The sequence below is a fragment of the Bufo gargarizans genome, chromosome 4 (genome assembly GCF_014858855.1).
Source record: "Bufo gargarizans isolate SCDJY-AF-19 chromosome 4, ASM1485885v1, whole genome shotgun sequence".
Lineage (NCBI taxonomy): Eukaryota > Metazoa > Chordata > Amphibia > Anura > Bufonidae > Bufo > Bufo gargarizans.
In genome coordinates this window covers 436,310,395-436,335,142 of record NC_058083.1, presented here as the reverse complement: position 1 = coordinate 436,335,142, position 24,748 = coordinate 436,310,395, and the positions used below count along the sequence as shown (strand labels likewise).

Below are 24,748 nucleotides of genomic sequence, written 5' to 3'. Positions count from 1 at the left end.
GGCCAGTAATACGCTGCAGCGGTCAAGTGCCATATACCTCCACATCACTGCTGCAATCTTGTATACTGAAAATGAGTGGAGCGATGCTGAGAATAGTGCAGGAGAAACAGGTGAGTAGAGGATTATTTTAATATAACTCGGACAAAACCTTTAAAGGTGCATTTACATGAGCTGACTGAGCAGGCAATTATTGGGAAGGAACAGCACTTTCCCGATAACTGCCTGTTCATCAGTGGAAGGAACTCTATTTACATGCAGCCATCTCCTCCACTGTATGGAGACAAGTGAGGACTACTGCGATCACTCATCATCATACAGATTCATTATTTCTGGACAGCAGATTGTGCCGTGTAAACAGAGATCTAGTGCTTAGAAACGACAATTAAGGTGTCCGCAAGAAAGATCATTCGACCCGATGAACGAGTGCGTTTCACGGTTCGATTTTCGGGAATGAGCGTTTTTACTAACATTTGTTACCGATAATTGGCCAGAGAATGTTCCCCACAGAAATCTGCCCTAATGCCCCTTATTGATCCTTCTCAATCATTGCCTTGTGTGAACATGGCAGGCGGTCAGCCAACAAACAAGCAAACGCCCATTTATCGTTGATCGCATGTTTTATACCAGCATAAAAACAGTCATTTGTGACAGCAGATGTCTCACGTAAACAGGGATGTGCTGCCGAAAATAATTAAACTGTTTGTTCCCGAACGATTGGTACTGGTCATCGCTTCATGGATATGGAGCTAAAGGAGCAAAGGTCGAATTGCTAAATTGTTGGCCCACACTCGTTACCAGCAGAAAATCTGCCGGTGCAAGTCGTCGTTCAGTTATTTGATTATGTGATGCAATCAGTAAAATGACTCCAATCAACAGCGTCCCGCTATCTGTGCTCATGTGTGCAGTGCATTCGCCTTTGGTCATTCAGACCTGTTGATGTGACGAGGGAATAAAGTGGCCCCACCAAGTTAGAAATAGTGAAGTCCCCAGTGATTCAATTAACTTTCCACTCCTCCCCATAAAGCAACAACTGATTAGAAGACTTCTTAAAATACGTACATGTTACCGTCATTAAGAATGGGATTAACTGTGCAATAACACACAGAGGGCCGCATTGCTTGGTAACATGAAGCCTTTCCCCACACGTAAATCCCTTGGCAATAGCTCTGCTTGTAGAACAAGACAGCTAATTACATAACGTGGCTATCGGCAGCACTGATAGAACAGGACACCTACATTGTTACACTGCTCTCTGTAGACCAAGAGAAGTTCAGGGATTTGGATTCAGCAGGAAGCAATAAGTCGAGAGAGCACATGCTTCGTGTTTCTAAGAAACTGTTGGCATTAGTAGGGCATCTTTTAGGAGTGGTTTAATTATAAATCCTTCTTGCAGCTTTGAAGCTGAAATTTTATTACTATGTAAGTGAACATCCTTCCTATGTCTCGTATGTGTTAGACTGATTTGCCTATTTCAGTATGCCTTTCCAGTTAGCTTTGAAACTTACTGCTTTAGATTAGTCCCCAGCCCCATTTCCCTACCTCAGACGCAAATTTCGTAGGAAGCCACCTAACTGTATCAGCATGTTTTTTTGAGTGTGGAAGGACACCTCAGTACCTAGAAGAAACTCACGCAAAGGCAACGAGAACTTACAAACTCCATGTAAATGTGCTCTTGAACTCATGACCTCAGTCCTTCGAGACAGATGACTATGCTATAACACTGATAGCATTCAGTTACGTAAAGTGTTGCGTAAAACATAAAATCAAGCAAATCCTATTGTGTTGGGTGGAGACACTGCACCTCAAATAGCTAGAACCAGCGGACATACATGGAGGTTCTCCATCAAGTTGAAGTGTCATAGAGATGCCCACAAGCCTTGCTTTTTCCTAAAGAAAAGGGAAGAAAGAGTAAGATCATCCTTTGACTATGGTGTGGTTAATGCAAAGCATAATGTAAAGACTACAGTCACCCAGGTTGTTATTAGTCTTTGTGGAGGTACTGACAAATGGAAGACAATCATATCTCAGTAGCCTGAGGCCTTTGGTCATTTTGGTGGCAGAATTATTAGGTTAGTTGGTCCTTTCTTCTTAAGGTACCATTACACAAGTAGATGTTTTGTGTGCCCACACAATCAAACCAACAAGAAACTACCGATTATCGGTTTTTGCTCTATCGTTCATTGCTTTTACACTGCTCGATAATCGTGCAGTTTAGCTCAATTTAACGATAATTTACACGATAATCGCCTTGTGTAAAGGCTTTAGTGTTCAGGAGAGATTGCCGTTTTGTATTATCACATGGAGTCAATGTGAAATAATGTACATCTTTATGTCCTTCAAAATACAGCTATTTACAGACAGTCTTTTGAAGTCTCTGAAGACTTCTTGTCCATGTCCATTAATGTGAGGTATAAGTCACAATGAACATACTACCTTCTTGTTTGATCCACCATTTAAAAGGTAAGCTCTTCTTGCACAGAATATCCAGTAATTGATTATTGAGTTTCCATTGCCTGTTCCCTGTTATTTCCTTTGGATTTTTGTGCTGTTGACCCTGGAGTTTTGATTTGAGAGCAGCTATGTGAGACCCAGCTGTTCGGCTGCACGCGCTGGTAATGTGGTCATTTGTGGTGCAGGCTTGAGAATTTCACACAGAAAGCACGCACAGTTGTCTTCCTTGATAGAGAAAGTGACTTAAGCTTTATAGGAGGCTATTCAGACAAAATGAGAAAATGGATCACATACAGCCATTGATTGCTCCAAGCCCTCCATCATCTTTCTCCTTAGTTTTCGAGATGCTCTAACTGAATCAAAGATACTCTGTAGCGTTCATGGGTGAATTGAACAGCTTTCTTAGAATTCCATATGTATCTCGTTCAGATACCTTCACTGTATTTTAGCATTTTATAAGTATATAATATCTTGGATTGGACATAAAGGGGTTGTCCAAGCTATAGCTATATATATATATATATATATATATATATATATTTATAAGGCAGGGGAGTATTGGAATAAAAAATAATAATTTATTTTCACTGTTCCGAAGCTCCTCTGATCCGGCCCACCTCTACACCGTGATGTTATGTTTTTTGGCTGCAGTTGTAACTTGCTTGTATAGTGCACATGACTGCAGTAGCCAATTTTTGGCCTTAGTAGTACAAGACTACCGAAGCCAGTGATTGGCTGCAGTGGCCACATGTGGGATAAGGGCACATCATAAGAAGAAAGCCCAGTGGGGAGGTGGCGGTGCTGGAGCAAAGTGGATTTCGGAACAGTGGGTATAACTTTTCTCTTATTCTAATATGTTCTCTTCTAATTATACATGGAGAACTTGGAAATAATAAAAATAAAATGTTTCTTCCCAAAATAGAGTATGTTCACACTATATAAAATAAGAGGCAGAAAAATAATCAACTGCTGAATCTGCCCTGTTTTCCTGTTTTTGGAGCTGATTTTAGTTTTTTAATGTTTCCCATTGATTTAATGATTTTCAACTCTGTTTCTGCCCAAAGATGGGACAGGATGCTTTTTTTCAGCTAGCTGATAAAATAAGCGCTGTTTAAAAAAAAAAAAAAAAAAAATCGAAGGGAGACAGATTTGAGGCATTTTTAACACTGATTGTGAAGAGTTAACTCCATGTGAACATAATGCTATAAGTAATACTCATTGATTCCATATAGCCCCCATGCAAGTGTTTCTGGAGTCCACCAAGGCTTCCTGCTCCAGAGATTATGTGACCTGCGAAGTGTCGGTATTGCTTATATCATTCTAAGTGTTTTTTTTTTTGTTTTTTTTTATAGAACAGTTTTAGCTTGGATGAGAAACAAGGTCATGGACTTGCTTCCTTAAAAGGACACTGACAGGCCCGATAAACATATTTAGTTATTCCTATGCAGTCATAGGTCTATTAAAGTGTATTCCAATCACATAAGAGTACCCCCTGTCCGCATTTTAAACTATGTAAAAACAACTTTATAATCATCTGTCAGTCACCTTCCTTTATGCCCAAGGGGCGTTTTTTTCACATTTCTTTATGCCCAAGGGGCGTTTTTACTCCTACCTTTGTGCCCAGCCGCGCCCCAACTGTCGCTTCCTAGCGCCGCCCAGCTCATTATTATTCATTGCGCTGGGCGGCTTTTACAGTCCCCGATCCTCCCGAGCCGGCGCAGGCGCAGCAGGAGACGCTGGCAATGAATAAGGGACGCAGGCGCACTGCGAGTGAGGGTGCCGGGCAAGTTATCCGGCACACTCGCAGAAGGTACAAGTGAGTTCAATGCCAGGGTCTCCTGCTGTGCCTGCGCTGGCTCGGGAGGATCTGGGACTGTAAAAGCCGCCCAGCGCAGTGAATAATAATGAGCTGGGCGGCGGTAGGAAACGACAGTTGGGGTGCGGCTGGGCACAAAGGTAGGAGTAAAAACGCCCCTTGGGCATAAAGAAATGTGAAATAACGCCCCTTGGGTATAAAGAAATGTGAAAAAACGACCCTTGGGCATAAAGAAAGGTGATTGACAGATGATTATAAAGTTGTTTTTACATGGTTTACAATGCGGACAGGGGGTACTATTAGGTGATTGGAATACACTTTAATAGACCTGTGACTGCATAGGAATAACTAAATATGTTTATCGGGCCTGTCAGTGTCCCTTTAAAGGAGTTGTCCAGGATTTGTTCTCAGGATAGGCCATCAGTATCAGATAGGCAGAGGTCCCACACTCTTCACCCACGCCAGCCAGATGTTAGTGTAGTTTAGGTGCTGGAACTGCACAGCTGTGTGCACTGTGTAGTGGACGGAACGTGCGCACTGATGGTTCCATTGAAATAAGGTACACTCTAACAGCTGATTACATGGGTTATCTCATGAATATTGTCAAAAATGAAAAACAGACATCATATAGTACACGACAATCTTTCTAACAAAGCTAGAACCAGCCCTGTACCTCCCATGAATCCTGAGATCTCCCCATTCATTTCTCCAATTATTTCAAGTTGTCAGTTTAGGGGGTGCGTCTTTTCTCAAGGAGCATGTCTGTTCAACTGGGCATGTGCTTCCATCTCAGTGAGCAGGACGGAGAAATTAGAAAAAAATTGCGAACGGCAGGTGGCGCTATACAGATAGATTTCAGTTAATAGCTCCGTGGTTATACTAAACAATTACATCTAATGACAAAAGTATTCAGATCTAGGGGCTTGTTTGAAAACTGTAGAATATTTTTCGCTGGACAACTCCATTAAAAGGGTGGCCTAATCCTGAGGATAGGTCATCAAAATCCTGGAAACCCTTTTTTACTTCCGGCAGACCTTTTGTGATGGTCATTAGGTTGCCCATGACCTTGTTTTTCATAGGAAATCGTTGAAAATACAACACCATCACACTAATGCAGCAAGATTACCTTGACCTTTAGGTAACCAAAAGTCACCATACAGGCTGAGAGCTGAGGTTAACATATTGCAAATGATTCAGCTGCTGCTACACAGGAAAGCTTGATGACATTCTATACTTTGCTTTTATTTTCTTGTTTTTAATAAAATACTTCTCCACATTATTGCAGTTCCTTAATTGCACCAGCTAATGGCTTATTATCTTTTGGCATCGTTTCTTTCAAATAAATAATATTTGAAGATGTTCCGTTCTTTTAAGGGCCATCTTTTTGTTTTTTTGGCTGCTCTTTAATTGAATTGGATGAAAGGCTACCATGCATTTCAGAAAGGTCGTGTAAGGTTCTAGTCTGCTTTTCTGTATTTATCTCTTTTATAGCGTTTCAGAAGTAAGTCACCTTTTCATGGCCACTTGTTCTGAAAGGTTACATGTGTTATATATGAGAGAGCCAGCGCTTCGGAGCAGTGCTGTAGTAACGAGCTCCCTCCACTACACAGGTGACGGCGCTGTTTAGTTCCAATGCCTGAGCTACATCTAGCAGCTGATTGGTGGGGTGAGGATATCGGACCCCCGCCAATCGGTGATAATGCCCTATGTTAAGGATAGGCCATCACTTAATAAATCTGGACAACCCCATTAAGCTTCTCAGCTGCTTCCGTCACTAGCTATGTTCTAGGTGCCTTTAAACTTTGTTTTTATGGTACATTTATACAAATTTGTTCACAGCAGAAATATGTGTTTGAGAATTTCTTACTAATAGAAATACTCATACAAGAATGTAGTTATACTAATAAATGTCATGGAATTTACAGTTTGAAGGACTAACCATTTGCAATGTACTTATTTTGAGCAACAAAATATTTTTATTAATTGGTCTTTATTAAAAATATGACATAGTTTTTTTTCTGTACAGAGCTGGCATGCTCTAATAGCACCCTTTGGATTTTCTGTCAGACCGGGAGCAGACTGACTCCTTATCTCTGCTATACAAACCGGATTCCCAAAAAGTTAGGACACTATACAAATCGTGAATAAAAACTGAATGCAATGATGTGGAGGTGCCTACTTCTAATATTTTATTCAGAATAGAACATAAATCACGGAACAAAAGTTTAAACTGAGAAAATGTACCATTTTAAGGGAAAAATATGTTGAATCAGAATTTCATGGTGTCAACAAATCCCCCAAAAAGTTGGGCCAAGGCCATTTTCACCACTGTGTGTCATCTCCCCTTCTTCTTACAACACTCAACACACGTCTGGGGACCGAGGAGACCAGTTTCTCAAGTTTAGAAATAGGAATGCTCTCCCATTCTTGTCTAATACAGGCCTCTAACTGTTCAATCGTCTTGGGCCTTCTTTGTTGCACCTTCCTCTTTATGATGCGCCAAATGTTCTTTATAGGTGAAAGATCTGGACTGCAGACTGGCCATTTCAGTACCCGGATCCTTCTCCTACGCAGCCATGATGTTGTGATTGATGCAGAATGTGGTCTGGCATTATTTTGTTGAAAAATGCAGGGTCTTCCCTGAAAGAGATGACGTCTGGATGGGAGCATATGTTGTTCTAGAACCTGAATATATTTTTCTGCATTAACGGTGCCTTTCCAGACATGCAAGCTGCCCATGCCACACGCACTCATGCAACTATATACGATCAGAGATGCAGACTTCTGAACTGAGCGTTGATAACAACTTGGGTTGTCCTTGTCCTCTTTGGTCCGGATGACATGGCGTCCCAGATTTCCAAAAAGAACTTTGAATCGTGACTCGTCTGACCACAGAACAGTCTTCCATTTTGCCACACTCCATTTTAAATGATCCCTGACCCAGTGAAAGAGCCTGAGCTTGTGGATCTTGCTTAGAAATGGCTTCTTCTTTGCACTGTAGAGTTTCAGCTGGCAACGGCGGATGGCACGGTGGATTGTGTTCACTGACAATGGTTTCTGGAAGTATTCCTGAGCCCATTCTGTGATTTCCTTTACAGTAGCATTCCTGTTTGTGGTGCAGTGTCGTTTAAGGGCCCGGAGATCACGGGCATCCAGTATGGTTTTACGGCCTTGACCCTTACGCACAGAGATTGTTCCAGATTCTCTGAATCTTCGGATGATGTTATGCACAGTTGATGATGATAGATGCAAAGTCTTTGCAATTTTTCTCTGGGTAACACCTTTCTGATATTGTTCCACTATCTTTCTGCGCAACATTGTGGGAATTGGTGATCCTCTACCCATCTTGGCTTCTGAGAGACACTGCCACACTGAGAAGCTCTTTTTGTACCCAATCATGTTGCCAATTGACCTAATTAGTGTTAATTGGTCTTCCAGCTCTTCGTTATGCTCAAATTTACTTTTTCCAGCCTCTTATTGCTACTTGTCCCAACTTTTTGGGGATTTGTTGACACCGTGAAGATTTGAATCAACGTATTTTTCCTTTAAAATGATACATTTACTAGGATTAAACGTTTGATCTGTCATCTACGTTCTATTACAAAAAAAATATGGACATTTGCCATCTCCACATCATTGCATTTTTTATTCACAATTTGTTTAGTGTCCCAACTTTTTTGGAATCCGGTTTCTAGTTCATTTCTTATCTAACTGATAAGAATGTGGCTTAAAATAGTGTTTATTACCTTTTAGTAGTTTAGAGATAAGGTTTATTAGATGATGGTACAAAATGAAAGTACCAGTCACACAGCTAGAAAAACAGTTAACCCTTTGTGACAGAACGGCTCAATATTTTTAATAAAGGCCAATAAAAAAATGATTTCAATCATTTAAAAAATTTCCTCCGAAGGTGTACACAGCGTTTAAGGCTCATTTAGACAAGTAGATAATTGTTCAGGTAATTGAGAGACCATTGACCAATGATAGTGACAACCGTTTACATGCAGGGAGTATTGTGTACAGATTTTTTTCATATTCTTTTGTATATTCGCTTCAGCGTTGATTAGGGCTGCAGCTAACGATTATTTGAATAATCGATTAGTTGTCGATAATTTCAACACCAAAATGACAAAAAAAAGGGGTTTATATGATTTTACTTGAAAAATTATGTTCAAAGGCCATATTAATACAAATTGTGGATGGCACTGTTATGGGGGATCTGTGGATGGCACTATTATGGGGGATCTGTGGATGGCACTGTTATGGGGGATCTGTGGATGGCACTGTTATGGGGGATCTGTGGATGACACTGTTATGGGGGATCTGTGAATGACACTGTTATGGGGGATCTGTGGATGACGCTGTTATGGGGGATCTGTGGATGACGCTGTTATGGGGGATCTGTGGATGACGCTGTTATGGGGGATCTGTGGATGACGCTGTTATGGGGGATCTGTGGATGGCGCTGTTATGGGGGATCTGTGGATGGCGCTGTTATGGGGGGATCTGTGGATGGCGCTGTTATGGGGGGATCTGTGGATGGCGCTATGTGGGGGGATCTGTGGATGGCGCTGTTATGGGGAGGGATCTGTGGATGGCACTGTTATGTGGGGGGATCTGTGGATGGCACTGTTATGGGGGCGATCTGTGGATGGCACTGTTATTGGGGGGATCTGTGGATGGCACTGTTATGGGGGGTGATCTGTGGATGGCACTGTTATGGGGGGTGATCTGTGGATGGCACTGTTATGTGGGGGGATCTGTGGATGGCACTGTTATGGGGGGATCTGTGGATGGCACTGTTATGGGGGGATCTGTGGATGGCACTGTTATGGGGGGGATCTGTGGATGGCACTGTTATGGGGGGGGATCTGTGGCTGGCACTGTTATGGGGAGGGGGACCTGTGGATGACCATGCTATGGGGGATCTATGGATGACACTATATAGCATCTTATGCTATATGTCTCATCCACAGATCTCCCCCATAGCAGTGTCATCCACAGATCCCCTCCATAACAGTGCCATCCACAGATCCCCCTCCCCATAACAGTGCCATCCACAGATCCCCCTCCCCATAACAGTGCCATCCACAGATCCCCCTCCCCATAACAGTGCCATCCACAGATCCCCCTCCCCATAACAGTGCCATCCACAGATCCCCCTCCCCATAACAGTGCCATCCACAGATCCCCCTCCCCATAACAGTGCCATCCACAGATCCCCCTCCCCATAACAGTGCCATCCACAGATCCCCCTCCCCATAACAGTGCCATCCACAGATCCCCCTCCCCATAACAGTGCCATCCACAGATCCCCCTCCTCATAACAGCCCCAGCCCCGCCGCTTACAGCAGTATTCCTTTACCGACAGTAACTTTTACTTTAAATCACTGCATCTTTATTAGCTTACAATATAGCTCCAGTAACAGGCAGAGCGGGCGGCTGCGTAATGTCACTTACTCACGTGACGCGCCTGCTCCGCCTACTTTATGAATGAAGCAGGCGGAGCCTTCGCGTCACGTGAGTAAGTGACATTACACAGCCGCCCGCTCTGCCTGTTACTGGAGCTTCATTGTAAGGTAATAAAAATGCAGTGATTTAAAGTTTAAGGACCCGCAGGCATATCACCTTGTTGCCCGCATACCAAACAAATCGGCCGATTTATTTGACAACGAATCCTGTTATCGAATATTATCGATAACGTTGATTTAATTGTTGCAGCCCTAGCGTTGATCATTGACAGGTCACACAATGCACATTTACATTACCACAATCCATTAACGACAAATAATGATTTACTTGTTCGCATCAATGATTTCACAATCGTTGAACGAGCATTTTTAGTCAAATCTTACACTCACATTGCACAATTATCATCCACCATGAATCGCTAGCGTTAGAATGGTAACAATTATCTACTCGTCTGAATGAACCTTTAGGAACCTAGTCTGCTAAAAGGTACTATTGATTCCCCAATATAAAGGCTTTACAGTTCTACAGTAGTAGGCTGGTACCACCTTGGCTTCACAATTTATGTCTCCGTACCATAGCCTTATATTGTAGGAAATCTCAGGGCTATACCGATACATGGTGGTGCTCTGCACAGAGAAATCCAGGCAAAAGACCAGTGAAGAAAATCCATGGCCCTCATTATACAGTATAAAACAGGACTTATGAATAGGCAGATGGTTGATCCACATCCTAAGGATCCATTCACACATCCGTGTGTGTTTTGCGGATCCACAAAACACGGACACCGGCAATGTGCGTTCCACATTTTGCGGACCGCACATTGCCAGCACTAATAGAATATGCCTATTGCGGACAAGACTAGGGCATGTTCTATTTTTTTCTGGAACATCGTGCGGTCCCATAGAAATGAATTGGTCCACAATTTCGTTCCTCAAAATGCGAAACGGAATTGCGAATGTGTGAATGGAGCCTAAGTCCTGTTTTATACCGTATGGTGAGTGCCACGGATTCTCTTTGATCTTCTTTGACTTTTAGAGGCTTTACAATTCTTTGTGTTTTTGCATACAGCAGCATAAACATTATTGCAATTAAAGTGCATTTCCACCCAGTACAGTGGGCCAGTATCCCGACTGGGTCCACCAAAACCAGGCCTGTTTTTATCAGTGGCTCTTCACTCTGGCTAGTAGAAGAGTGTCCCAAGTAGGACAACCTCCTCTGCGAGGTTCAGTTTCCTCCTTTGGGGCACATGGAAAGAGTTTCTCTTCACGAGACAACCCCTTTCGGTAAAATAATGCCTTTTTATTGCATATTCATTGTAGTGTAGTCCTAGAACTTGTAGCAACACACATCCACTTTCAATAGCTCTTATCCTAAAGATCGTTCAGCCAGGAGCGCTCTCTCCCGACTCCATACGCATACATACTCGGTTTGGCCAAGAATGTATGTGTTTTCAATAGGGTGGAGAAGAAAGCTGCTGCCAGACATTTCCGGTGCTGGGAGAACAAAAGGCTTGGGCTGAAGAATTCAATTCAGATAAAGTTGAGATAGAGTCAGGAGCTTGGATTGTCTGCTGGTCCCGCATAGAATGGTGGGTTCAGCAGAGAGTACACTAAAAAACAGGACTCATGAATAGGCAGATGGTTGATCCACATCCTAAGCCCTGTTTTATACCGTATGGTGAGTGCCACGGATTTTCTTCGATCTTCTTTGACTTTTAGAGGCTTTACAATTCTTGGTGTTTTTACATACAGCAGCACAAATCTTATTTTATGGCTCACAGTGGGTTAAAAATAAAATGCCATACACGCTCCTTACTGACCCTCCGCTTCTGTTAGCTGTTATTCCAACACTATTCCAGTCCCTGCTGCGCTTCACTTCCTGGTCCCGCCTCCTCACTCAGCCAATCACTGACTTAGGTGAGTCATCGCTATGGCCGGTGATTGACTGAGCAGCCGTTTCTTGTGTGTTGAGCTGGGACCAGGAAGTGGAGAGCAGCACGGACTGCAACAGTGGGGGGATCAGTTCCAGTGATTATGGGTTCCTTGTTATTTTTAACCCACTGTGAGCCATATATTTTTTTTTTTATAAATACCGCTGGAGAACTCCTTTAAAGGGGTTGTCTGGTCTGTTTGATAAAGTCTTTGACATAATCCTCTGACAATAAATTTTAATTTTTCTTGAAGTATTGTATTGAAATTGGTGGGCTGTTGTAGCAGATCTGACCAACGGAGAAGGCCTGAACAGGGGACCCTCAATTTTAATCCATATAGCATACAACTTCAGCAGAAAACTAATTTATGTTCACAAGTGGTCGCTTTTTTATCTATAATCTAGTAGGTCACACTTATGGTCAGTGGACACTGTTTAAAAGAGTCTTAAGTTGTCTGAAATCCACCTTCTGTCATTAGGGGAAAAAAAGCTGCTCTTCCCCATTCCAGGCTTTAAAACTACCTACCTGACTCCTAAGATTGATTGCAATAATAATTAATTTTTGGAACCGTAAAAATTTGATTTATGGGTTTTTATTCTGTTCCCACCATAAGGCCTTATGCACAAGATTGTATCCATTTTGCGGTCTGCAAGGCGCGTCAAAATATGGACACCGGCTGTGTGCATGGCGCATTTTCTACTAGAGTTGGCTATTCTTGTCCACACAATGAACAAGAATAGGATATGCTCTGTAATTTGCGCAAAACAATCACACGGATGAGATCAGTGTGCTGTCCACATTTTTAGCGGAACCATAGAAATGAATGGGTCCACTTGCTATCTGCAAAAAAATGAGCTTTTAGATGCAGACGATCATGTGATTGAGGCCTAAAGAGTACATAGAATCCTCCCACTGGTGCAGGCAAACTTTGGCCTTCTGTTATTACTAGAGATGAGCGAATCGAATCCAACCAAGTGGATAAATTTTCAGGATAAATTTGATTTTGCCGCGTAGCCGAATGTCCTCATGCTTCGTGGTGGCAAAAATAGTGTAAAAAAATAAATAAAAATAACATACTTACCATCTCCATTTGCTCGCAATCGGCCGGCAGCCACCATCTTGATGGAAGATCTTGGCCGAAATCCAGTGCATGGTGGTGTTACCTTGGGCCGTGCGAGATTTCATGACAGATCTTTAAGCGAGATGGCGGCAGCCTGCCCGTCGTGAGCAAATGGAGGCGGTAAGTATGATTAAAAAAATAATAATGTCTATGAATTTGTATGAATGCGGCATCTGAGGGGTACAATGATGGGGAGCGGCAAAAAAATGCGCTTCATGACAAAGTAATTCGTCACGAAGCAAACTTTTTTTGTAAAATTCGGCAAAGCAGCCGAATCGAATTTTCCAAAACTTCACTCATCTCTAGTTATTACAGTCTAGTGGTGAGTCCGTATGGAAACGACTGTGTAACCGAACCACATGTATAATGATTGGAATGTCATTTATAATCTTTATTTGTCTCCTTTTAAACTCCAGCCCTTTGAAATATTGGCGTGCAGCTTTGTTACGCGCCTTTTCCTGCCTCCCCTGATTGTTTACCTTCCAATAAAAGGAAATAATTTGATTCTTTTATTTTTCTGCCCCTTGTTGTCGCTGCTCCTGTATCATCTAACAGGTGTGTATTAGAATAAATTAGCATTTTGCGATTAATGTTTTTCTATCGTTCAGCCGACTCTCCCCTGTCATCATTGTGTACTGATGTGTTGGAAGATATTCCATTTTCACATGTAAATTATTTTAATAAAATGGGGCCATAGCAATGCGAAAAGCGGAATGTGCACGCTGCACTTTTCTCTGTAAACGAAGGGGGTTGGGGAAAGGCTGAGCGATGAGAAATAATGAAGTTGAAATGAACCGCTTTTCTGTTGTTTGAAGCCCTTTCTCTGAAGAAACGTTTTAATTCAGTTTATTATTGTCATTGAGAGAGGGCACCTTAGAATTCCTTTGACTGCACACAGCTGAATGTAGCTCAGTCGCACAAAAGTTCCCCTCCTTCAAACAGCCGTATTCAGTCACACCACTCTGCTAACCCCCATTGATAAATTATGTTGGTTTTCTTTCCCCCTTTTTTTTTTATCAGACAAAATCTTTGAGTGGCAGCTGCTGAGGAGGATTGAAACAATATTTGGCTTAAGCAGCTTATGAAAGAAGCCGTTGTTTTGTATAACTCCTATGCACTGTGATAGATGTGCATCTTTTGACCTAATCATGTGATTTGTGCTATACTTTGTTTGTAAATAACGGGCTATATGTAACCGTTCCATGTGTTGGAAGCAGGAAGAGTGGGCAAGCGTAAGCAGGATCAAATTGTGAAGACTGAGTCTAGAAGTCTAAGTGACCGTATCCCCGTATGCAGTGGAGTGATCTACTAAAAGTGGTTTAAAGGGCATCTGTCAGCAGATTTGTACCTGTGACACTGGCTGACCTGTTCCATGTGCGCTTGGCAGCTGAAGGCATCTATGCTGGTCCCATGTTCTTATGAAAATGAAGTTTTAATATATGCAAATGAGCCTCTAGGAGCAACAGGAGTGTTGCTGTTATACCTGAAGGCTCGGCTTTCTCTGAAACTGCTGCGCCCTCTACACTGATTGACAGGGTCAGGCATGATGACATTTTCACTTCTTGGTCCTGTAAATCAAAGTGCAGGGGGCGCTGCAGTTGCAGAGAGAGCTGAGCCTCTAGGTGTAATGGCAACACCCCCATTGCTCCTAGAGGCTCATTTGCATATATTAAAACATTATTTTTTTGGGCAATGGGGGCACATATGAACCTGGGACCAACACAGATGTCTTCAGCTGCCATGTAATAGGCCAGCCAGTTTCATAGGTATAAATACGTTGATAGATGGTCCTTTATGGCAGAACACACAATACATGCTTCCTGCATGTGGGGATGTGTAACCACTTAGTGATATTATGCAGGTGGTTTCATGTTGTGGCTGATGTACATCTGGTCACCGCGCTCTGCAGTGTGAGGTGCAGCGTGCACAGACAGGTGAATCTGAGCATCGCTTCAGTGAGACATCCTCTTCTCTTCTGTCCTGACACCATACTTCTGACTGTGCAGCATCTGTTTCAGCACCATGGACAGCGCACAGTTTTGCAGTGTGTATGGCATTGTATGTTTTGACATTTGTGCACAATATTTTAGCATTGTGTTTTTTTGGGCTGTGAAAGAGATGCTGTTCATTTCCTGGCAGATTAAATTCTGCATTTTTGAATGGATAGTTTCCTAGCTTATATTAAATAGGATGGATTACATATGGATGAATGGATAGATAGAGATAGATACCATAGATAGAGATAGATACCATATACAGTACAGACCAAAAGTTTGGACACACCTTCTCATTCAAAGAGTTTTCTTTATTTTCATGACTATGAAAATTGTAGATTCACACTGAAGGCATCAAAACTATGAATTAACACATGTGGAATTATATACATAACAAAAAAAGTGTGAAACAACTGAAGATATGTCATATTCTAGGTTCTTCAAAGTAGCCACCTTTTGCTTTGATTACTGCTTTGCACACTCTTGGCATTCTCTTGATGAGCTTCAAGAGGTAGTCACCTGAAATGGTCTTCCAACAGTCTTGAAGGAGTTCCCAGAGATGCTTAGCACTTGTTGGCCCTTTTGCCTTCACTCTGTGGTCCAGCTCACCCCAAACCATCTCGATTGGGTTCAGGTCCGGTGACTGTGGAGGCCAGGTCATCTGGCGCAGCACCCCATCACTCTCCTTCATGGTCAAATAGCCCTTACACAGCCTGGAGGTGTGTTTGGGGTCATTGTCCTGTGGAAAAATAAATGATGGTTCAACTAAACGCAAACCGGATGGAATAGCATGCCGCTGCAAGATGCTGTGGTAGCCATGCTGGTTCAGTATGCCTTCAATTTTGAATAAATCCCCAACAGTGTCACCAGCAAAGCACCCCCACACCATCACACCTCCTCCATGCTTCACGGTGGGAACCAGGCATGTAGAGTCCATCCGTTCACCTTTTCTGCGTCGCACAAAGACGCGGTGGTTGGAACCAAAGATCTCAAATTTGGACTCATCAGACCAAAGCACAGATTTCCACTGGTCTAATGTCCATTCCTTGTGTTCTTTAGCCCAAACAAGTCTCTTCTGCTTGTTGCCTGTCCTTAGCAGTGGTTTCCTAGCAGATATTCTACCAGGAAGGCCTGACTCACACAGTCTCCTCTTAACAGTTGTTCTAGAGATGTGTCTGCTGCTAGAACTCTGTGTGGCATTGACCTGGTCTCTACTCTGAGCTGCTGTTAACCTGCGATTTCTGAGGCTGGTGACTCGGATGAACTTATCCTCCGCAGCAGAGGTGACTCTTGGTCTTACTTTCCTGGGGCGGTCCGCATGTGAGCCAGTTTCTTTGTAGCGCTTGATGGTTTTTGTGACTGCACTTGGGGACACTTTCAAAGTTTTCCCAATTTTTCGGACTGACTGACCTTCATTTCTTAAAGTAACGATAGCCACTCGTTTTTCTTTACTTAGCTGCTTTTTTCTTGCCATAATACAAATTCTAACAGTCTATTCAGTAGGACTATCAGCTGTGTATCCACCTGACTTCTCCACAACGCAACTGATGGTCCCAACCCCATTTATAAGGCAAGAAATCCCACTTATTAAACCTGACAGGGCACACCTGTGAAGTGAAAACCATTTCAGGTGACTACCTCTTGAAGCTCAAGAGAATGCCAAGAGTGTGCAAGAACCTAGAATATGACATTTTCAGTTGTTTCACACTTTTTTGTTATGTATATAATTCCACATGTGTTACTTCATAGTTTTGATGCCTTCAGTGTGAATCTACAATTTTCATAATCATGAAAATAAAGAAAAAAACTCTTTGAATGAGAAGGTGTGTCCAAACTTTTGGTCTGTACTGTAGATGGATAGATAGATGCCATAGATATAGTAGATGGATTGATAGATTTGATATTTAGATGTTGTAAGTAGATTAGATGGATAGATAGATACCATAGATAGATAGATACCATAGATAGATAGATACCATAGATAGATAGATACAATTAGATATAGTAGATGGATTGATAGATTTGATATTTAGATGTTGTAAGTAGATTAGATGGATAGATAGATACCATAGATAGATAGATACCATAGATAGATAGATACCATAGATAGATACAATTAGATATAGTAGATGGATTGATAAATATAAAAGATACAGTAGACAGATTTGATATTTTGATGTTATAAGTAGATTAGATGAATATGAAGTACAGTAGGTTGATTTGAAGTTATGTTTATTAGAATGGATACAATTTAATAGTATATGAAAATCATCTTAAACTGGACCCTTAAGCAGACGTAAAGAAGAGTGACCAGTGTATTGTACAAAGATGGCAGGCTCAGAGGTCCGCAGGCTCAGGTGGCAGTCTGACATAAGTCTAGTTCAGCTCTTTCAGTGATTTGTCACGCAGTAGCCTGCTCCTGCTGTTCCAGCACGTGCCAGCTTAGTGTCAGAGTGCTTGCCCGCCAGACGGCCACTCAAGCCTTGTATCCTGCTGTTTACAGGACCAGAGGCTTGCTGTGGCAGTGTGCAGCATGGAGCCCTGGCAACAGCCAAGCACGGAGCAGAATAAGCACGCTTGTAATGAGTCGTTCCCCTTAGAAAAGGGTTTGGGCGTGTGTCTCCTCTCCAAGCAAGTTTGGAAGCAAATTCATTAACTAGGAGTTCAGCCAGTAATGACCACAGCAGCAACACCACTTTTGATAATTTGTAGTTGCATAAAATTGCCCAGACAAGAGGCAGGATGCTGCTAGCGTTTGCTTGTCAGGCAGAAGGTTCTTGTACTGGCTGTTGAAATAATTTAGGTTGTACATAATTAGGTTTCTGTCATTTCACTTATCGCGTACACTGGACCACTTAATGCAGATTGTCCTAAAAAAAAATATGTGCCAGAATTAAAAAGCTATTTTATTTTTCTTATTCCATTATGAAAATAAAGATTGGAAGACAACATCTTGAAAATATAATCAAAAATATTTCTGACTTATGTAATTAGTATAATGGGCCTTTTTTTAATAATTATTTTTATTGTTTTAGCAGTTGATGCATAAAATGCCGACGTATCGCATTTTTTATTCTTTTGTACTGTTTTTGCTTGTGACATGCAGTCATGTACATTCCTCATATTCTGATTCTGTTTTTTTTTTTTTTCCACTTTATCAGTTTTTATCCACATATTAAATATTGCTGTGTAACAATAATTTCCCTCTAGTCTCTTCAGTGCGTTGTATCTTTTTTGCTATTTTCATTCATTCTTGATTTATCCTTGACGTGGTCACTCCAGCTATGAGGAAAGGGCTCTGTACCTTGAAGCAATAATTCAGAACCATCGAGAAGTGATGACATTTGAAGACTTTGCTTCTCAAGTGTTCTCTCCGACTCCCAGTTACTCTCTGGTCGGCTTGGGTAAGTATCCTGTCTCTAGAGAATTGGATATGTTTTGTTCAGCATTATTATAATTTTTTTCCCCAGCAGTGACTGTTTTATGTACCGTACATATTCTGTTTGAGCACTTACAAAGCTAAGCCGAAGGGGAGTCTATTACTTGATTCCATATGAAATTAAGAAAACAAATTGTCCTCCATACACCCTTTTATCCTGGGATTGATTGTTCTCTCAATTTTGACAAAAACTAATGTCTGGCAATGAAGTGCAGGAAAATATGTTGGTAAACTGATCATAAGAAAATCAGTGACGTAAAATTAGGCCTTAGTGTTTTCTTTGCTAAATTGAATGCTCGCCAATAAACACTTTTTTTTTTTTTTATGTAAATATATGCTGATTAATTTCTTAATATACTTTTATAGTCTTTTTCCTGATACAGCACTCAAAATCACTTCCATAAAAATAGTTACAGCATGTTACTCTTGCTGCAGCTGGAGGAAGTTTCCAGGATTATGGCCGTCTTTACCCAGCCCCCAGTGTGTGTGGTACCTGTTAAAAAAAAAAAAACCCCTCATACTCATCTGCCTCCTGCTGCTTCTTTTCGGCGCCCTGGCTCCATTCGGAGATCTTCTGGTCTCTTTTCTGTTTACTTCCAGCTGGGATATGGATGGAGTCATGTTCACTAGTGTAGCTACTGACTGGCCTCAGCGGTGTCATGTCCCAATCATTGCCGGGTCACATGCTGTTGGGGACACTTCGCTACTGAAGCGAACCATTGACTGCAGCGCCAGTTATGGACCCTCCCGTACCCCGGCTGAAAGTAAACTGACCAGAGGATTGCCAAATGGAGCAACAGGGCTGGGAAGCAGGTGTGTATGAGTTTTATTACAGGTACACAGAATCCTGGGAAACCTCTTTAAAGGGAATGTGTCATCAGAAAATGATTTATTTTTTTAAATGATCTTATTATCTCAAACATATTTATTTTAGAATTTTGGTGAGTTTATTTCACTTTATATATTTAAAAAGGTATATAATAAAATATAAATAATCCTGCAATTTTCACACTGGCCACTAGGCCTAAAAACAGGTCATGATTTCCTGTTCTGTACAGGTAACTTTTCAGTAGTTTATTACTACTATCATCACAGGCAGGATTACAATGACAGATGATACCTCTGTATAGATAATACGTGATCCTCTATTCACAATAGGTGATATCACAGCTTATCAGCTCCCTCCTGACCTCTGCATAGGTCAAAGAGCATGTCTAGAAAAATCCCATAGAAGTCAATGGGGTCAGGCCTAGTGACCAATCTGAAAACTGCAAGATTATATCTAATTTTATATTTAGTGATGTGGAAAACATTTGAAAAAAACTATATATATATATATCATTGAAAATATAAATATTTTTAAAAAATTTTGATGACACATTCCCTTTAAGAACTTTATTCTACAGTTCAGTGTATAAACAGTATGCTGTACGTTCCATAGCTCCCCTACTGGTGACTGTAGGAAACCACAAAGAAAACATGGCTGCTTTCTTACTAAGAGAGTCCCACATCTGTCCATGGGCTGTGTGTGTGGCATTGCAACTAATCTCATTGAAGTGAATTGAGTTGTAATACCACGCACAACCTGTGGACGGGTGTGGTGCTGTTTTTGAAAGTAAGCAGCCATTTATTTTTTCTTATCCTGGACTACCTTTTTAACTGTGTTAGAAAAACACGGTTATGGCGATGTGTTTAGAAATTTTCTTGGCATAGGACTGGACCTGAAATGACAGGGTGCTGAAAGGTGGTGGACATTACTTTCACTTGCATGGATGGCCATTAGATTTAGAAGATTGCATTTACTACGTGTTGCTCCTTTCTTTGTATCATGCTTATTTTTGTATTCCTGTGCCAGTCAGCTATAGATGGTACACGGTTTGTAGGAAACGAAAGGTGCTGCGGAGAAAAATCAGAATTTCTTTATCTGTGGGTCTGGATGGTGGAGGACAGATTGGCCATCACAGTAGAAGTCGTTTCTGCTAATGCTAAACAGGGATTATACTGCCCAGACACCAAGGTCAGGGATTAATGGAAGAAGAATGCTTGGGTGATATGCCCATAGGACAGCTATACGGTCTTATTGTGGCTCACATCAGCTACAAACACAAATGTGAGCGCCGCGTTTTATATCTCGCCCCTGGTCTCATAGTCTTCAGATTTTAATTGAACCATGGGTCATTCCAGTTAAAATGGAAACCAGCTGTATTCTCTGGTGTGTGGCCTCCTGCTGGCTTTACATTGCTTATTCTCTGATGCTTCTTTGTACGTGTTTATGGCCATGACTTTGTATTGCAGGCAGAGTTATTTACTGCTGCTGACCTGGTGTATTCTCTTGTGTTCAGGGCAGTGAATATACAGCGAAAATATCATATAAATGGTACAACATGATAAACCCACAATATGTGTCTCACAAGCCAATCCGTTACAACCAGTTGGACTTTTTTTTGTGTGAGTTCAGGTTTAGTAGGCTATATGGGACCGTTTACAATTGTGAGATATTCAGGACCAGTGATGGCCAGTTCGCAGTGTTCGCCCGCGAACACATGCGGGCTGCCATCTTAACTCACAAGTCCGGCGATGCACAGGTAAGCCCTTACCTGTGCCGGGAGCCGATCTGAAACAAATGCAGTCACCGGGAGCAGGCAGTTCCGAGAACAGCCCGATGAAGGCCCCCGGCGGCTGTTCTCTGAACTGCCTGCTCCCGGTGACCGCATTTGTTTCAGACCGTCTCCCGGCACAGGTAAGGGCTTACCTGTGCATCGCCGGACTTGAGAGTTAAGATAGCAGCCCACATGTGTTCACGGGCAAACACTGCGAACTGGCCATCACTGTTGAGGACATGATGGCCCAGATTTACTAATCCTGTAGATGGTGTAAGATTAGACTGTCCAGACCTGCACCGGATTTCTCACAGGGCTCAGGCTGGAAGCTGAATGTGGTGCAGGGGCAGGCTCCTATACTCTTTGACTCTATACCGACTATTGATTGGCTTACTTTGAGACAGATTTTTATGCCAGAATTAAGGCACAGTTTTGGCGCAAAATGGTACCTCTTAGGCCATGTCCCTTTCGTATAAAGCTCTGCCCCTTCTTAGCTCAGACCCACCCCAGTTGCGCATGCCAGATTAAAGTGAAGAAACCCTAGATGTGTCTGTCTGTGCCACTTTGTAGATTGCATTTTGGCACAGACACATTAGTCATTCTGGGCAGGGCTGCACCACCAATGAGGCCAGGTGAGGCAATCGCCTCAGGCAGCACCAGAAAGGGGCAAGAGGAAGGCCATGGGCAATGAGCGCTTTAAGTTTTCACCTCTTTCAGTGGAAAGGCTTGATGCACCCCTGTATCTGGGCCCATGTTTTTAGAGCGAAGAACATGTATGTTGATATGTGGATAAATGTGTGTGAATGTTTGTATAGTGAATGGCCAACAGTTTGTGGTCACCTTCAGCATATCTATACGTGCTCGGAGAACATCCATAATTTACTCTTAAAAGAACACTAAACACATAAAATGCTCAAAAAATAATATCCCGTCACCCCCTCCTTTTTCTTGGTCCTAATTAGTCTTGCAGTTAAAACTAAACCATATGTAAAGGATTCTTCTCTCTGTCCCAGGAGGTCCGCTGTGTCCTGTGACGAGCTGTAAGACTACTGGCTGCAGCAGGAGCCTCCCTCCTGTGTCCTGTCTGCAGTAGCACAAGGATTGTTAAGCCTTGCCCCTTGACTAGGCACCACCCCGCTCAGTTGGTCTTCAGATGAAGATGGAGCAGGTTAGCAGGCTATCTACATGACTGTGTTAGGATCATGCAGAAGGTGCTGCAGACTGACTAACGCTGAGGACAACAATATTTCTTGGTTACTTTTAGCGTTTATTTCTCGGTTTAATGTTCCTGTCCCCTCTCCTGACATGTCTGTTTTAGGAACCACTTGCGTACCCCATGTAATAATAATTCAGGAGCATCTATTCTTATAACTATCTATTGTACCATTTGTTTATTATTCCTTCTAGAAGTTATGCAGGAATTACATGCAGTTTGCAGTGAAGGTCCAGCTGGCTGTTACCAAAACGGCTTACTTTTTTTAAAGTATTTTTGGGGACATTTATTAAGACTAGAGCTTTCCACGCCGTTTTTAAGTCCCTTTACACTGCCAGAGGAAGAGCCATAGTTATGTAGATGTGCAGGCCTCTACATAAGTTTGGCGCTTCGTCCAGCAGCCATTTTCCATGCCAAAACACAGCGCTGAAAATTATAAATAAGCCAGGCCTGCCTGCCACCCCCTTTTCTCTCCACTTTGGAAAAGTGGTGTGACTGGGGAAAAGTTGCAAATTTTACTCCACAAGTTGTATGAGACAAAAGTGGCGTAAATGGTTTAATAAATGTCCCCCTTTGTATTTTACATTTGCTTTACCTTTTGTGTTCCGTAATACCGGCGTAACGTTTTATGGTGTAATGACCTGTGAGTTGCATATCACAGCAGCTCACGCAGGGTTAAGGGCAAATCCGTTTTTTTGTAAAGTGCACTCCTTGTCACTCGCACAAGATCACTTTCGCCAGCGTCTTTGATGGCATGCTTGTCATATTTCGGAAATGGGCTGGCTGCGGTCTGCTCGCTTTAAATTAAATTCATCAGCACAGATACATGTCCGTCATTAGGAGTGTAAAAAGCATTCGATCCCTCCTTCAGTTTAATTAATAATCGCGCTTCAAGACGTCTTGCTTTTCTAATCTCCCATTTGGCGCCGTTCATAAATATCTCTGATCAAAACTGCAGTGGTGAAGAAAAGAAATTAAATTCGGCTAAATAAATGGTACAGAAAATCAGCCATGCGTCACTGTCCAACACTGCTGGCCTGCGTCCTTGTGCCTTTCTCGAGCTTTGTTCAGAGATAAGAGCCGTGTGCATACACTTGTATTGCTCGCCAGTAGCAGCAGGCAGAAGGCTTTGGAGATAAGCAAGCTGGCAGAAGTAAAGGGAAGCGATGCTATTTACATAATCGTACCCTGCTTCCTGGAGAGGCGTCAAGAAACATTGGGATGGCCTCTATTTATCTTTGTTGAACTGGAATACTAAGCAACATTGGGAAAAGCGCCTAAGTTAAGGCTTTTCATTAGCGCTCATTCTCTTTATTCCCCCCCCCCCCTCTTTATTTAATAGAAGTAGGACAGGTGCAAACTATTTTTTTTTGTTCTTTTTTTTGTTTTGTTTTGTTCTTGAACTTTCTGCCAAATTTTAAACAGCTTAAATTAATAAAAAGAAAAGAAAAAAAAAAGTTCCATAATTAGCCGGTATGACGAGCTGAGATGTACTCTGCTTGAAATCGATTTTTCCCCTGCTCGTTATTTTCAGAGGAAAGAAGGCTTTACATGAACAGCAATGCGGGGGGCCTCGGAGAGAGCATACATTTTATGTAGACATCTCTACGTGGCCGTCATAAATCACAGGGTAATTATCTTATGTTAATTGACGTCACTTAAATGACAAAGTCTAAATTATATATGTCCCCTACAGTGCTACACTTGATTTGACCCTTAGTCTATTTAGAAATTATAGTTCTGATGCATTGGTTGGCATTTTGAGTAAATTTGCCTATAAAAGAAAAAGTTATTTAAAAGGAGGAGTAAAGTGTCGGAATGAGAAGGGACCCGGTACAATAACTGCTCCGTTTTACTAAACTGTCCAATAAACCCTGTCGTTTGACCCTCGTTTCATAAAAGGGTTGTTTGTGACTCCATGGTGTTAACATGGTTTTTACGTTAAGTGTAGCTTTTGGGTCACCAAAAGAAGCTGTAGTTCTCTTGAAAACTGCAGCAGGTTTTTTATCCAGGATTTGTCTGTACACAATTTTTTTTATTTAAACACTGTGGGGGTCATTTATCAGTAAAGGCGTAATTTGCAGCAAAAACTAGTAACATTACATATCAAAAGTGGTGTTTTATATCACCTTGTATAATAAAAGGTGCATAACACTTTTAAAATGTTGTTTTTTTTTTTGTTAGTTTTTTAGTATAAACCAGATTATCTGCCTATTTCTCTCTATTTGCAACATTTTAACATCAATGGCACAAAAATACGACTTTTTTTTAAACCAAAATGCAACATTTCAACCACCCCCCTGCCAGACCACACTTGAGACTTTTAAACATATGTACATCTTTTTGAAGCATCTTTGTGACCTTTCCAGTGGTAAATTGCGACTTTTGTCTCAGACTCGGAACATTTTTGTTATTGTTTTTTGTTTTTGTTAAATGTCAATTTACTGACAAAACCCAGTTGTTTTTTTTTTAGCTCATTTGTATTAGATAAAAATAAATGCATCCTGATTTAATACTTACCTGTCACTTGTTCCCACAAAGTTTAATTTTTTTTTCATAAATGTGACTTTTTGACAAAAAGTCATATCTTTATTTCATAAATGCGACTTTTTACACAAAACACTACCACATAAGCTGGCTTAATTGATAAGAGGATGATAAATGAGGCGTGATGCATTCTTAATGGTGAAAATTCGGAAGAAACGCCATTCTT

At 41.7% G+C, this 24,748-nt stretch overlaps 1 protein-coding gene across 1 annotated transcript in view; it reads left to right on the top strand.

Moving 5' to 3' along the window:
- The window catches only part of RALGAPA2 (Ral GTPase activating protein catalytic subunit alpha 2), a 329,414-nt gene that overhangs the window by 269,348 nt on the left and 35,318 nt on the right, over nucleotides 1–24,748 (top strand). Inside the window, 1 exon segment of the mRNA XM_044292004.1 lies at nucleotides 18,066–18,187. Coding sequence (XP_044147939.1) covers nucleotides 18,066–18,187 — 122 coding nt within the window.